Genomic DNA, 16,306 nt, shown 5'->3' with positions numbered 1-16,306 from the left:
AAAGCAATATGTTTATTAAGACGTGTCTTGATATCAAATACTGTTAGTACTGTAATATAGGCGTTATTTGTTTTAAATGTAAAAATAAATACCGGGGTTTTTATTTGATTTCAACTAGTTGCCACAAAGACGCTATATCGTAATAATTCATGAAAACAAACAAATATTATTTTGTCTTAATTGAAGGTAAGGCATAATGTTAAACTAGATAAATGGTACAAATAGGCGAGGTGTATGACTGTGTGGCTTTGAACTAGTGACGAACATTTCTTTTGACAGGAACTTCCGCATGTAGCTACATCCGCTTCTTTTCTCTTCCAGTAATTTCTAGTCCGCTTCTAGTAATTTCTACGGCGAGTGCGCAAGCTCCTTGCGTTTCAAAACGAGTTTTCGAGAAAAACCAGGGTCCTAAAATCAAGCACACCGGCGGTCAGGTACATTTCTACGGCCATAACGCAGTTTTAGATAGATGAAATACAAAGGATTTACAGTCGGTTTAGCTAAAGTTAATGTTTTGGTTAGCGATTAATTGAATTATTTGTCAATTAAAAATACACAGTAGCTAAACTTTGCCATCTAGGTTGATATTACCAACGTTAGCCTGTGGCTAGCTGTGTAGCTCGTCGTCACGTTTCAACCTTTTTGGTTATAGGCATTTAATTAATTTAGCTAGCTGACGTTAGCCAGCGTTAGGAAATCATTTGAACAGTTTTTTGGTAGTAACTATCAAGTAATATTAGTTACTGTAGCTAACACATTAACTAGACACCGCTGTCATCATGGCGAAATGGGGAGAAGGGGATCCACGCTGGATCGTGGAGGAGAGAGCCGATGCAACAAACGTCAATAACTGGCATTGGTGAGTAACGTTAGCGTGCTTTTTTCCCCAGCTAGATAGACTGTCTCAGATCCAGTTGAGAAGACCTCGGCAAAAGGCCTTTTTCAAATATCGCATGTTTTGTGGGATTCGATTATGCTGTTGTATACATTACATAACCTAAACCTCCGTTTCTATCTTCATTTATGTTCTTGTGAGGGTGATTATCGGCAGGTCGTTAACAAGTAAGGGGTTGAGAGAGGCTACAGCAGCATCTGAGCTGTACTGTCCCTATCCACCGTAGCCGAGGAACGCTCACCTACGTTTTCTTATGAGAACGAAACGTTCAACTACGTTTTTTTTATGAGATCGGAGTTGAGCGTTCCGTCGCTCTCTTCCCTAGACTATTTCTGAGTTTTAAAGATGCACTATGCAGAAGCAGCTCCGCCATTTCTTGGTTGCTAAAATTCTAATAGTTAACCTCATTTCAGTTAATCTGACAAAACAAGTAAGTATAGTGTAGAGAATCATTGTACTATCTAAACCGCTATGAAATATATTTCCCATAACCAAAAATATTGTATTTGCAGCTGTTTGAAGCTGGTGTACAATACCAAAAGTAAAAGATGCAAAAAACGAAACCTAAGTAATGGAAGCAATAGATAGTGAACATAGAACATATCTACTGCTTCTTAGACTTGCTTTCAATGAGTGAAAGATCTGTAACTCATATTCCTGTGTGAATTTGGTGGACATAAACCTAGCGGTATAACACAGAAATGGTTCCAATCGTTTTTCCACCTTTTCGTTTGACCCATTGTGGATTTTAGAAACGCTTCAATTAAGGGCTGTGTTTTCATGTAGGTTTACCTTGCCGGGACGCTTTGATATTGCCATACATGTTTAATGCTTTTCGACCTGTCCCCAAATTAATGTCATTGGTTCAGAGTTTGTTTTGATATTTTAACCTGCGTGTCTGATAGTGTTTGGTGTGGGGGGGACAGAATAAATGTATGCACGATGGCGCACGCGCGCTGCCGGTTTGGGTTCCGTGTAATGCGGCAATCATCTAGAACTACAAATGCCTGTCTCAAGCTTAACACTCACCGGGGCCTTGAAGATCTGGACAATACTGCCAAATCGAGGCAAAGGTAAGAATCTCTGGATTAACTATCTAATGTTGGCCTCATTTAGTAAATCATAAATTGGTTAGTTTTAAATGGACATTTATGTTAACTGTCTTGGGCAAGTTTTAAATTTGAAATTGCCTGTTATCTAGTTAGCAACATTAGCCTGGCTAGATGGCTACATTAACCGTCTGTTTCTCTAGCCATTTAAATGCATGAGAAATGAATTAAAACTAAACTTGTTTTTGGCTTTTATAAACTAAGTCTAGCTTGCTACTTAACTTAAATGGTAAAGCTAGGGCTAGGCATTCTTTGTGTGTTTGTGGGTAGCCTACTTGACTTATAGCTACCCTAGCTAGCTGTATTATTTTAGTCTGGCTTTTTGGGAGGTTTCAGAGATGGACTGTTTTAGCATCCTCTTGAGTCAACAGTGTGCTTAATTTACTGTTGAAAAACATTGTTTGCTGTTATCCTCTGGACATTGCATTAGTATGCAATGTTATGTAACCTTATTTAGTCCTACCTAATATAGTTTTTTAAATGAATTGGTACTCGCATGTTTATTTGAGGTAGAATTACTCTCATGTTATTGATGCCAAACTGCAAACCTTATTTGCACCTTCTCTATTCCAGAACCAGTGGGTGTGCTTGAGTCTTGCCACCTCTCAACTAGGTAAGCTGTTTCAACCTGGAACACTATTCTCCTGCTTTGGTCAGTTTCAGACATTGTAGGAAGATGTTGCATGGGTTTATTGATATATAACGCATGCTCCACTCTCAAGTTGAACTTGTTGACTGATGCCGTGGCGGCGGCTGCTAAGACGGCAGCAGCTGCGAACCAGAAGACTGCAGCCCTGGTCCACTCCTGCCCTGTCTGTCGGTTGAGTAGTATTGGTTAGTACTGTATGTGCCTTTAGGTTCCTCTCCATGTGTAGGCTATTGTACTGGCCTGTGTGGTACAGTCTTTCATATGGGTAGTTGTTTTTTGCATCGTATTGCTTAGTTTATAATTCGTTAACTTTTGAATTCAATCTAAGCCACAGATTAACTTCCTCCATTTTGTACTTGATGTTTATAGATGCAGACCCGAAGTCGTTCAAGCAGCACTTTGAGAGCAAGCATTCCAAGTCTCCAGTGTTCCCAGTGCTGGTTGATGTGCAGGTCCAAGGAAGCACATACACCAGCTGTAGGTCCATTTGACTGTAAGATTCTTCCATCATTCACACACAGTAGACATAGTGTAAACCACCATGTTGTCAACAAAATTCTGTCCTCAATGCTTAAGTTGTATTGTCTATGGCTCAATTTGTGGAAATGCTGTAATCACTCATTGTCTTCAATGTTGTAATTCATAGACACATGATGACCACGAATTGAATGCTGCAACTGAGACGGAATGACGTCAAGGGACACACTGAGACCCCGAGTATGACTGGACATGGGCCTAAAAGGGCTTCAGAAGCACACAAGCACCCCATTTTATGTTTATTCTATGGTCAACCATCTCTCTAGTTAACCATTACTCCACACTATACCTTTTATGGTCCCTCAACTTTCAACACTTCGAGAGTTTCAATCTTATCTCTATAAACCCACCCTACCTTCACCCATTTTCCCTATGCTGCTTCCTTCACTTGTTCTTCTCCTGATTTGATAACATCTAGACTCAGTAACATGTTAAAGTGTTGTGGTGTACTGTTTTTGCTACCTCTTTTTCACCTGTGTAATTTTGTCATCCTGCTGCTTATTCTGGGGTTCAGACTGAATGCAGTGGTAAATAATCTGCTCACAATTGACAGCAGCAACATGGACCTGTTAAATTGACAAGGAGGGTGTTGTTATAGCTGTGTTTAGGCATGGCTTCCTTGTTTTGAGTATACATTTGTTTCTCATTCTCCTGGAGTTGGCTAGGTTTTATAAAAAATACTATTAAAATGTGTAACTTGCCTACCAAAATCACACTATTCTGTTATTTGTACTGGTCTAATTCCTAAAATGGAAAAGCAGAATCTGTGTGCTCTCGGATAATAGTAGTTCATATTGTGCTCTTTGACGTTCCAGGTTTATGACATTGATGATTAAATCATTTTTTAATGTTGGCTTAAATTCAACGGTTTATATGTTATGCATATGTATGCATTGTTTACTATTTTGTTTAAGAAATCAATGTAATTGTTGGAGTTCAGGTGTTTGACGTGACTTGGTGCATTGTCAAATACCCTTATTCATAATGGATACATTCTGCAATGAGTTCATCTGGGTTTGAATCTGCAACAGAACATATCAACAAGTTAGTTCTGAATTGCTTTTAATACCGCAGTGCATTCTGACACCATGAATTGAAGTAGATATTGCGTTGTTCATATAGTTAAGGAAAGACTGCCACTGGCTGAAGGAGAAGAGGGTCTGGTTAGCTGAAGTAAGGTTATGAGGCTAATATCAACTAGATGGCTAGTTCTTTTTGCGGAGAAGCTTAGCATTCATGGCATGTTATAAATACTAGACTGCTACTAGGATGGTGTTCTATACAAGACCAAATGCATAAAAAAATATTAGTTATAAGATATGGAACAGTAAATACACTAAAGTATCTTTTCATTTTGGATTAAGGTAGCTAGTGAGTTGACAGCGTAGGTGTCAGCTAGAGAGGATGTGCAGGGACTTGCAGTCTTGCATGATAGCTACTTTGACGGTAATTATCATTTTCTAATCTGTGTAAATAGAGCATGCTATATTGATAAGTCACCTTGTCGGAGAGATTCACACGGTTATCAAAATGTTTTCTGAGTGTTAGGCTCCCGAGTGTTTGTTTCCCCCCCCCCCCCCCGCCCCAGGTCTGTCCAGAGGCCTCTGGAATGTTCTAGTTGGTGGCACTGACTGAAGGGTTTTAAGCAAAGCTATTTCTGGAGCACCAGGGACAGGGTACAACTGGTGCAGATGGGGGATATTTATAACACTTGACACCGAACGGTAGCAATGATCACAACCCTCTGAACCGAAAAGCGTGAGAGTGAAATGTTTCCTCTACCTGATCATTACTTTTATTCAGGGGAAGTTACATTATGGTCTGCCTCGCTGTGATCATGGTGCAAGCTAAGTAAACGCTGTCAATGAATCCCCTTAACTACAACTGAAATATATTTCTACAGGAAACAATTCACTTGCGTAAGAATGATATTGGAAATCATCCAATAACAAATGCTTGTTTCTGTTAGTGACTGTGTTTCCCATTGAACGCGACACAGTTGAATATATTCATTGTGTGTGTGTGTGTGTGTGTGTGTGTGTGTGTGTGTCTGTCTGTCTGTCTGTCTGTCTGTCTGTGTGTGTCTGTCTGTCTGTCTACAGGACCGAACGAGATGTGACAGGCTGGTCGACAGACAAGCTGAAGGAGCTCCTATTGGGGCTGCGCGTGGAGGGCCCAGAGGGGAGCTGCGAGGTCACCGACGTCCCCAAGCTGGATGGCGAGGCATCCATCAACAATCGCAAGGGGAAGCTCATCTACTTCTACGAGTGGAACGTCAAGGCGACGTGGACTGGTGAGTGCAGCAGAGACTAGTGTTGCATGGTGTACCGGTATCACGGCACTAAAACGTTATGATACTGATGATGCCAACATTTTAGAATACCGTAGTACCGTTTCATATAATACTACTGAATGTTTCGGCCTTACCGATCAAATGAACCTGCTGGCACCTAGTTTTGTTAATAAATTCTGTGGAATTTAAGCAACAGCCACTAGTAAGCTCCGGTCCAATAATATCCACTTCACTTGTATGCGCATATCACTTGTTGTAGCTGTAATCAGCCAGCCACGACCTCTTCCAGCCCTCGCTCACCGCTTCTCTCCGTCCGCTCTTCATGCACATCTATTCCTCCATCAGTTTTTTTTTTTTAATATAATTTAGACGTGGTGGAGAGTGGGGATGCACAGACCCTGATGAGTCTTCTGTTATATTTGTCAGATTGGAGCAGCACGCAAGATATATATTGTTTCATTTAGTCGGCTGTTATAAGCCATAAGCACAGGCCAGTCTGAGTAGACTGCAAGTTCGCTGTCACGCAGCCTCTGAGTGCCAGAGGGGAAATTGACAAGCATGCTTTACAGCAAAGAAAACGTCTTGTCTCTAGCCTAAACGGTTAAAAAAAGAAGACTCATATTACCATAGATGCCTTTTATTATTTTTGGGGATTCGCGCGCATTTTATATCATTTCACAAACCATGTCGCGGGCCGTTTTAAACTAATCCAGTGTTGCTAATTATTGGTTTGATAACAATGTTCAGTCATGTTACCTTGCTAGCTAACAACCTGGTAACTTGACAGTAGATTTAGGCAAATTTGATTGGCCCAGGAAGAAAGGAAAAGGGTCTCATGAGATGTGATTCAAAAGGTAGGATTCATATAGACCTAATGGAAGCCTAAAATATATAAAAAACCCATCTCTTTCTGGTGCTCCTTAAGTTCTGTTTGGTGCTTAGTGTTTTGAAAGTTGGGAGCAGTGTTTGTGGGAGAGATACTGGTGTGTGTTTGAGGGAGACAGTGTGAAGGAGGGTGGTGTGTTAACTGAATTCTGCCACAATGACATGCAGCTCATGCACGTATATTCCTGCAGCCAAAGGTAGGTCTTTGCAAATATGAGCAAAACAGCCATTCTATGCTGTATTCTATACAAGTAGAAGTGTGAATTTAATTGACACGTTTTTGCATAGCACATGCTCAGAAGATTTAGAAAAGCGTCCGGGGGACAGGGCGAACGGGACGGCTAGGCTACTCTGAATTTTTCTCTCACCGTGGTATCCTGATACAACTCGGTATTGTGATACTTGGCCTAGTATTGTATCATTAGTAAAATGTTGGTATAGTGACCACTAGCAGACACACACACATCACTCTATATGGAACTCATGTTGAACATATGGTAAGATATGTTAGGTTTTCTGCCAGTGTATTTTCTGCCAAATGTATCCTACATTTTGTTTGAAGCAGAGGGTTTTGCCTACTAAAGAGCAGCATAGCCCTGGTTTCCATGGCAATGAGACTGTAATTCTATTCTTCAGCACACAAAGCCCCAGGGGTTCAGTGAGAAGTGGGTGGGTTGTCATAGTGTCTGTTCAAAGTAGGCTTCATGACATCTTTTTCTCTCTCGCTCTGTCCCAGGAACATCAACAACCGGAATCAAGTACAAAGGGAACATCGAGGTTCCCAACCTCTCCGATGAAAATGACATGGACGACCTAGATGTAGGTTATGACAGAATGCCATTAAGGATCATGTTTGGTCAGGCTAATTTGCACATTGACCGGTGATGGCTATTGGTTGTAATTTTATTTCTTTGCATTACTTTTGTATGGTAAAAAACAAGACCACACCTAACATAACATTGGGTATAATCTTTGCCTCCCCCCTCCCCCCCGGGCACAGATCAGTGTGTCACTTTGCAAAGATGAACCCAACACAACCCTCACCGAACTCATGAAGAAGGAGGGAGCGAAGAAAGTGCGTGCTGCCCTGGGGAGCTATGTGGACCACCTCAAATCCGGTGAGGCATTTATTTATTAAAGTCAATTTAACCCTCGTGCCTGTCTTTATACTGATATTAATAGTTCAGCTTGATACTGATTGAAATGGAACTTTTCCGATGACTGTAGAGTTCACTCAGGGCATGATCCTCCCAACGGCGAATGGGGTGGCGAGCAAGCCACAGCAGACGCAGACAAAGGTCAAAGTGGACAAAACCCAGGTGGGTGGCAGTTGCCTTCTTAACTTACGTCTCCATTATCTACCTTTCTCCTTTCTATTTCACTTCTGTCATGGATTTAACAATGGTGGAAACTCTCCAGCTAATATTTACGTCAATCCAATACACACAAAAAGGAGAAGGGGGAAGAATTGAGACACAATCAAAGAATCATTGTATCAAAGGGCTAATGAGCATGATTAAAACCCTACTAGCAATAACAAACCGTGTGGGAAATGTTCCATACATGTTGTATGTTCAAGAAAAAATAAATTAGAGAATGCTTTTTTTTATTGGCAAGAATTCAACTGATAAGTTTCCGTTCGAGTAGAATTCCAACATAGGTAGTGAATTAAGTGATTTCCCCATCCCCCTTATTGATGTAAAGCGCCACATAATGAATCCAATACATAATCCATCTACTGAATTTCCCATGTTCTGGATTTTAAGTATTCAAGCTTATTGAGCATCACGTGAGCTTCACCTAATGTACATAATCATAGAATTTATGAATAACAGGATGATCACGCTTGTCTACGTCCCCAGATTGGCTCCTCCGTATCGGCCCCCTCTCCTAGCACAGGGGTCAAGATCCCCACCTGCAAGTTTAGTCTCAAGGAGACCTTCCTCACCTCACCTGACGAGCTGTACAGAACCTTCATCAACCAGGACGTGAGTAGTAAAGTAGTCAAATACTAGCTTCCCTTCCTTGTGTCCTTTCCTCCAACATCACTGATTGGGCCAGACATACAGGCTGAAGTAATATGGTTGGAAACCAATCCAGGGGTGAATTCACTAGGAACCAAACGAACGTGTAAGGGCAGAAACTGGAGGGACTAACCTGAACTTGTCCAATAAACACTTGAGTTTATATCCATTTTCAGAAATGTTGGTAAATTAACATTTATCGTTTAAAGATTTTATGAAAGAGATTGTTTTTTCACAATCTAATCATGGCATTGGGTTGTGTAATGACAAACATGTGTTTGTTTAAAATCTATCACTTGATGTTTTCATTTGAGAAAGACAAATCATGATTTTTAGCAAAATGCTGTATATCCGCCTCAGGGTTTACAGTCAAACATAACAAATTCAGCTGTACAAATTATACATTTGTGACAAAAAATTATGAAATACTGTCATATGAGATCTGTATTTAAAACATTTACATTTCACATTTTAGTCATTTAGCAGATGCTCTTATCCAGAGCGACTTAGCTTAGTGCATTCATCTTAGGATAGCTAGGTGAGACAACCACATATCAGAGTCAAATTTACAGGATACAAACATTCCATTCCAGCTAACAATGATAGTGTTTTGCAAAAACAATTGTTTAATTTATCTAAAATCTATAAATGAGAAGCGTAATATTTCACACACATGAAGGTACCCATAGGCAATCATTTCTGATGAAAAACACAAGTTTAATAGCATTTTGGAAATAAACTCTAACTTGGTTTTCTTTGCAAAACATTCCCATTGCAAAATGTTTTTCTACAGTGTGCAGAAATTTCCCAGTCACTGAGGAAGTAGAGAATGGTTTATTTCACAAATTTGGCATTACAAAGTATCAGTAGTAACAAAGCTGAATTATGACACAATTTGCATAAATACACTATGCACAGAAAACCAGTAAGTATATATTTGAGTGCATGTGTTTGCCTTCAATGGAAAGTGTTCTACCAAGATTTTGATTTGCGATTGTTTTTCTCCTGTACTTCACTACTGCAATTAATTTCACCAATGCAAATAATTTTATCAGTGCAAATGTTTTTTATTCACACAAATACCCTTATGTTGGATTTTACTGCATCTGTTGCTTTTAATAGGGAACGAAGAGCAACCTCAATAGACTAGACTTTAACTCTCTGTGGATTATTTCCCCTTTAAAAATGTTGCCTATTATAATATAACGCCAACCTACTTTTTAAATTGTCGTCCCATAACTCTTTTGAATCATGATTACAACTGGCTGAAGGCATAGGAATCAGTGCTGATTTGACTAATCTATGGTCTCCTCTCTCGTAATGCAGATGGTCCAGGCGTTCACCCATACTGCAGCAGTGGTTGACGGAGACAAAGGAGGGAAGTTTCAGCTGCTAGAGGGAAGTGTCAACGGAGAGTTTCTGGAGCTGGTGAGGACACGCATCTGCTTGAGATCATGTTCTGTTGATCATGACCCATTGGTGGAGAAATACCAAATCTAACTGGTTTTGGTTTCCACTTCTTAGGTCCCAGATGAAAAGATAGTTATGAAATGGAGGTTCAAGACCTGGCCGTGTGGTAGGTTTCCCCACCTTCCCCAGTGGTGCTCTTGATTTGTGTGTGTTCTTTGGCAACTTTGGCATGTCAATTTCAGCATTTCTCTACTTAAGTATTTTTTTTTATACGGGTAATTTCTACAATTCTTAACTGCTTTCTCAACTCTGCTCCTGGGCACCCACAGGGTATACAGGATTTGGTCCATCCTACAACAAACACACCTGATTCAACTAATTACAGGCATGATGATTAGTTGGATCCAGTGTGTTGATACTGGGCAGGAACAAAAATGTGCATACCCTGTTGGGTGCCCACAACTGGACTTGAGAAACCTTGGATAGTAACATAACTGGCTTGGATATATTATTGTTTTAGCAACAAATTATTCTAAAGCTGGCTCTGATTTCCCTTTTCCAGAGCACTATGCAACTATTACCCTGAACATGAAGGATCGAGGCAATGAGACTGAGCTGAAGGTAGAATGTAAAGGAGTCCCGACCGTAGAGGAGGATCGGACAAAGGAGGGTTGGAAGAGACACTACTTTGAAGCCATCAAACAGACTTTTGGATTCGGGGCCCGACTCTACTGAATAATGTAATAAAAAAAACAAAAAAAAACGGATTATTTAATGTGGATGAATACTCTTTAGTACAGTCTCTCTTGTAGCACCAGCCCTACATCGTGTGTAGACAAACGGTGCCTTTTCCACTTGGAAGACTGGCGGTCCGTGGTTCAAGGCTTTCTTTGATGTCTGTGCTTACCTTACTGAGTCTATAGGCAAAATGAGATGTAGAAACAATTACTCAAACGACAGTATATTTGGAATTAACTATTAGCATTCTCAATCTCCTATTCTGCGCATTTGAAGTGTGTCATGCTGAAATAAATGACATTTTTACTGATTTATGTTTTGGGGGTTTAATGACGACTAACTGCAAGACGAATGATCAAAAGAATGCTTGTTAATATTGTTGCTCGATGGCTACCCTATATCCAGTGATGTTTCTCTGGAAAAAATTGTATGGAAACGCAGTTGCTCAAGCCTGATATTCTTAGTGATATTAGTCTGAATAAATAGAAAGCATGCATATTTAAACAAAATGAAGATGTCAAACAAATTGCATTACACATGAAATATGGACAGCAAGGGATACATTTAAATTTAATTAAAAGGTTTTGGCATCAATAATGTAGTTCAGCTAACACATCCAGAAGACAGTCCTTTGGATACGATCATACAAGATCGAGACGGATGGATAGATGGGGATATATTATCCCACTGGATATACAAGTAACTGACAAAATAAAGGAAACTCCAATATAAAGCGTCTTAATAGGGTGTTGGGCCACCACGAGCTGCCAGAACAGCTTCAATGCGCCTTGGCATGTCTGGAACTCTATCGGAGGGATGCGACACCATTCTTCCATGAGAAATAATATAATTTGATGTTTTGTCAATGGTGGTGGAAAACGCTGGCCTACCAAAATGATGGCCTACCAAAAGGCCTACTGGGGCTGGGATTAAAAATAAAAACATAAAAAATAAATATAGGACGAAACACACATCACGATGAGGGACAACGCTACATAAGACGACAACATAGCATGGCAGCAACACATGACAACATGGTACAAACATTATAGGGCACAGATAACAGTACAAAGGCCAAGAAGGTAGACAACAATACATCACACAATGCAGCCACAACTGTCAGTGTCCATAATTGATTCTTTGAATGAAGAGATTGAGATAAAACTGTCCAATTTGAGTGTTTGTTGCAGCTCGTTCCAGTTGCTAGCTGCAGCGAACTGAAAAGACGAGCGACACAGGGATGTGTGTGCTTTGGGGACCTTCAACAGAATGTGGCTGGCAGAACAGCTGTTGTATGTGGAGGATGAGGGCTGCAGTAGATATCTCAGATAGGGGGGAGTGAGGCCTAAGAGGGTTTTATAAATAAGCATCATCCAGTGGGTCTTGCAACGGGTATACAGAGATGACCAGTTTACACAGGAGGATAGAGTGCAGTGATGTATCAAAAGGAGCATTGGTGGCAAATCTGATTGCCGAATGGTAAAGAACATCTAGCTGCTCAAGAGCACCCTTACCTGCCGATCTATAAATTATGTCTCTGTAATCTAGCATGGGTAGGACGGTCATTGGAATCAGGGTTAGTTGGCAGCTGGGGTGAAAGAGGAGCGATTACGATAGATGAAACCAAGTCTAGATTTAACTATAGCCTGTAGCTTTGAAATGTGGTGAGAGAAGGACAGTGTACTGTCTAGCCATACTTCCAAGTACTTGAATGAGGTGACTACCTCAAGCTCTAAACCCTCAGAGGTAGCAATAACACATTTTTAACACCTGTGGGGAGAGGGGCATTCTTCTTACCAAACCACATGACTTTTGTTTTGGAGGTGTTCAGAACAAGGTTAAGGGCAGAGAAAGCTTGTTGGACAGTAAGAAAGCTTTGTTGTAGAGCAACACAAAATCTGGGGAGGAGCCAGTTGAGTATGAGACTGTTCATCTGCATATAAATGGATGAGAGAGCTTCCTACTGTGTGAGCTATGTTGTTGATGTGAATTGAGAAGAGCATGGGGCCTAGGATTGATCCTTGGGATACTCCCTTTGTGACAGGCAGTGGCTGAGACAGCAGATTTTCTGACTTTATACAGTTGAAGTCGCAAGTTAACATACACTTAGGTTGGAGTCATTAAAACTTGTTTTTCAACCTCACAACAAATTTCTTGTTAACAAACTATAGTTTTGGTAAGTCGTTTAGGACATATACTTTGTACATGACACAAGTAATTTTTCCAACTGTTTACAGACAGATTAATTCACTTATAGTTCACTGTATCAAAATTCCAGTGGGTCAGAAGTTTACATACACTAAGTTGACTGTGCCTTTATTAAACAGCTTGGAAAATTCCAGAAAATGTCATGGCTTTAGAAGCTTCTGATAGGCTAATTGACATCATTTGAGTCAATTGGAGGTGAACCTGTGGATGTATTTCAAGGCCTACCTTCAAACTCAGTGCCTCTGCTTGACATCATGGGAAACTCAAAAGAAATTAGCCAAGACCTCAGAAAAACAATTGTAGACCTCCACAAGTCTGGTTCATTTTTGGGAGCAATTTCCAAACGCCTGAAGGTACCACATTCCTTGTACAAACAATAGTATGCAAGTATAAACACCATGGGACCACTCAGCCGTCATACCACTCAGGAAGGAGACAAATTCTGTCTCCTAGAGATGAACGTACTTTGGTGCGAAAAGTGCAAATCAATCCCAGAACAACAGCAAAGTACCTTGTGAAAATTCTGGAGGAAACAGGTACAAAAGTGTCTATATCCACAGTCAAACGTGTCCTATATTGACATAACCTGAAAGGCCGCTCAGCAAGGAAGAAGTCACTGCTCCAAAACCGCCATAAATAAGTCAGACTACGGTTTGCAACTGCACATGGGTACAAAGATCATACTTTTTGGAGAAATGTCCTCTGGTCTGATGAAAAAAAAATAGAGCTGTTTGGCCATAATTACCATCGTTATGTTTGGAGGAAAAAGGGGGAGGCTTGCAAGCCGAAGAACACCATCCCAACCGTGAAGCACGGGGGTGGCAGCATCATGTTGTGGGGGGTGCTTTGCTGCAGGAGGGACTGGTGCACTTCACAAAATAGATGGCATCATGAGGAAGGGAAATTATGCAGATATATTGAAGCAACATCTCAAGACATCAGTCAGGAAGTTAAAGCTTGATCGCAAATGGGTCTTCCAAATGGAAAATGACCCCAAGCATACTTCCAAAGTTGTGGCAAAATGGCTTAAGGACAACAAAGTCAAGGTATTGGAGTGGCCATCACAAAGCCCTGACCTCAATCCTATAGAAAATTTGTGGGCAGAACTGAAAAAGCATGTGCGAGCAAGGAGACCTACAAACCTGACTCAATTACACCAGCTTGGTCAGGAGGAATGGCCAAAATTCACCCAACTTATTGTGGGAAGCTTGTGGAAGGCCACCCAAAATGTTTGATCCAAGTTAAACAATTTAAAGGCAATGCTACCAAATACTATTTGAGTGTAAGAAAGCTTCTGACCCACTGGGAATGTGATGAAAGAAATCAAAGCTGAAAGAAATCATTCGCTCTACTATTATTCTGATATTTCACATTCTTAAAATAAAGTGGTGATCCTAACTGACCTAAGACAGGGAATTTTTACTAGGATTAAATGTCAGGAATTTTGAAAAACTGATTTTAAATGTATTTGGCTAAGGTGTATGTAATCTTCCAACTTCAACTGTACACTGCCCTCTTTGAAAGAGGTAGTTAGCAAACCAGGCCAAAGACCCCTCTGAGACACCAATACTCCTTAGCCGGCCATCAAGAATGGAATGGTCTACCATATCAAAAGCTTTGGCCAAGTCAATAAAAATAAGAGCACAGCATTGCTTAGAATCAAGGGCAATGGTGACATCATTGAGGACCTTTAAGGTTGCAGCGACACATCCATGACCTAAGTGGATACCAGATTGCATACCAGAGAGAATACTATAGACATCAAGAAAGCCAGTCAGTCGATTATTGACAAGTTTTTCCAATACTTTTGATAAACAGGGCAAAATAGAAATAGGCCTATAACAGTTAAGATCAGCTTGATCTCCCCCTTTAACTAAAGGACGAACGGTGGCTGCCTTCCAAGCAATGGGAACCTCCCCAGAGAGGAGAGACAGGTTAAAAAGGTTGAAGATAGGCTTGGCGATGATAGGGGCAGCAACCTTAAAGAAGAAAAGGTCTAAAACATCTTTTTTTGGGGTCAAGTTTAAGGAGCTCCTTTAGCACCTCGGACTCAGTGACTGCCTGCAGGCAGAAACTTTGTAGCAGGGCAGGGTAAAAAGAGGGAGAAGCATCAGGGATCGTCGCATTAGAACGGGTGGGAGATGAGGAAATGTTGGACGGGCAAGGAGGCATGTCTGAGTCAAATAAGAATCCTGACTTAATGAAGTGGTGATTAAAGAGCTCAGCCATGTGCTTCTTGTCAATAACAACCACGTCAACTTTAAGGGACATGGGCAGCTGTGAGGAGAAGAGTTTATTCTCCAGGTATTTAACTGTTTTCCAGAACTTCTTGGGGTTAGACCCACAGAGAGAGAACTGCTCCTTAAAGTAACAAACTTTGGCCTTACGGATAGCCTGAGTGCACTTATTTCTCATTTTCCTGAACGAGAGCCAGTCAGTCTGAGTATGTGTGTGCCGAGTCTTTCGCCAAATGCAATTATTGAGGTGGAGTAACTCTGCAAGATCATGGTTGAACCAGGGGCTAAACCTGTTTTTAATTCTCATTTTCTTTATGGGGTCATGTTTGTTAACAATACCACTGAAAACATAAAAAAAGAAGGTCCAATCATCTTCGACAGAGGGGATCAGGCTGATTCTATACCATTTTACAGAGGCCAGTTCATGAAGGAAGGCTTGCTCACTAAAGTTTTTTTAGCAAGCGTCTATGACAGATCATGACAGGTTGTTTCACTGAACAGCCATTCTAAACACAGGCTGTGAAACAGTGATCACTAAGGTCATTACAGAAATCACCAGACCGATTCCTATCAGGATTATTTGTGTGGATAACATCAAGAGTAGCCTTTTCTGGGTGTTTGGAGTCATACCTTGTGGGATTGGTAATAATCTGAGAAAGATTTGGGGAGTCCCATTGCTTTAGGACTTGGTCAGGTGGTTTAGGCATGTTCCAGTTTAGGTCACCTAGCAGGACAAATTCAGACTTAGTATAGAGCTTAGGGCAGGTAGGGTACAGGCTGGTGCTGATGGAGGACAATAGCACCCAGCAACAGGCAACAAAGAGCTATTTGAAAGTTTAATACTTAAAACAAGCAAATCAAATTGTTTGGGGACAATCTTGGGAGACAACCGAGCACTGAAGGTGTTGCTTGGTAAAGATTGCCACTCCCCTACCTTTGGAACATCTGTCTTGCCGAAAAAGGTTATAACCAGAAAGGTTAACATCAGTATTCAAAACACTCTTCCTTAACCATGTCTCAGTAATGACCAACACATCTGGATTGGAGCTGTGAACCGACACTTTCAATTGATCCATTTTAGGTAATAATCTTCTAGTGTTAACAAATGTGTACATGCACATTTCCAGATATCATCAACAGTAATACAATCAAGGCAGGGCATAGGACAGGGAGAGTTCTGCAGTGCTGATTTATGCCATCTGAATGTGCATCAGATGGCAACAAGATCCTGCTGTACAGCAATGGCCCTAAACATGATGGGATGTTAATTGCTTAATTAACCCAGGAACCACACCTGTGTGGATTAAAGCACCTGCTTTCA

At 40.8% G+C, this 16,306-nt stretch overlaps 1 protein-coding gene and 1 long non-coding RNA gene across 3 annotated transcripts; both read left to right on the top strand.

The window, feature by feature from the left end:
- Positions 1–29: 29 nt before the first annotated feature.
- Positions 30–10,850, top strand: ahsa1a (activator of HSP90 ATPase activity 1a). Its single transcript, XM_014145049.3, has 9 exons — positions 30–859; positions 5,293–5,483; positions 7,105–7,187; positions 7,369–7,486; positions 7,596–7,687; positions 8,231–8,356; positions 9,719–9,820; positions 9,917–9,968; positions 10,365–10,850. The coding sequence occupies exons 1-9, from the start codon at positions 780–782 to the stop codon at positions 10,535–10,537; spliced, it is 1,017 nt and encodes a 338-aa protein (XP_014000524.1). The 5' UTR covers positions 30–779; the 3' UTR covers positions 10,538–10,850.
- Positions 866–4,043, top strand: LOC106571687 (uncharacterized). 2 transcript variants are annotated; one of them, XR_001320978.3, is made up of 5 exons: positions 866–1,968; positions 2,578–2,617; positions 2,727–2,838; positions 3,023–3,146; positions 3,300–4,043. It is a non-coding gene; the product is annotated as an uncharacterized LOC106571687 (long non-coding RNA). The 2 variants fall into 2 exon arrangements; XR_014380632.1 differs by having other exon boundaries at positions 2,578–2,838.
- Positions 10,851–16,306: the final 5,456 nt, after the last annotated feature.

This window comes from Salmo salar, chromosome 15, assembly GCF_965601325.2.
Source record: "Salmo salar chromosome 15, fSalSal1, whole genome shotgun sequence".
Lineage (NCBI taxonomy): Eukaryota > Metazoa > Chordata > Actinopteri > Salmoniformes > Salmonidae > Salmo > Salmo salar.
The sequence above is the reverse complement of the archived record's forward strand: the minus strand, read 5'-3'. Positions and strand labels throughout refer to the sequence as shown.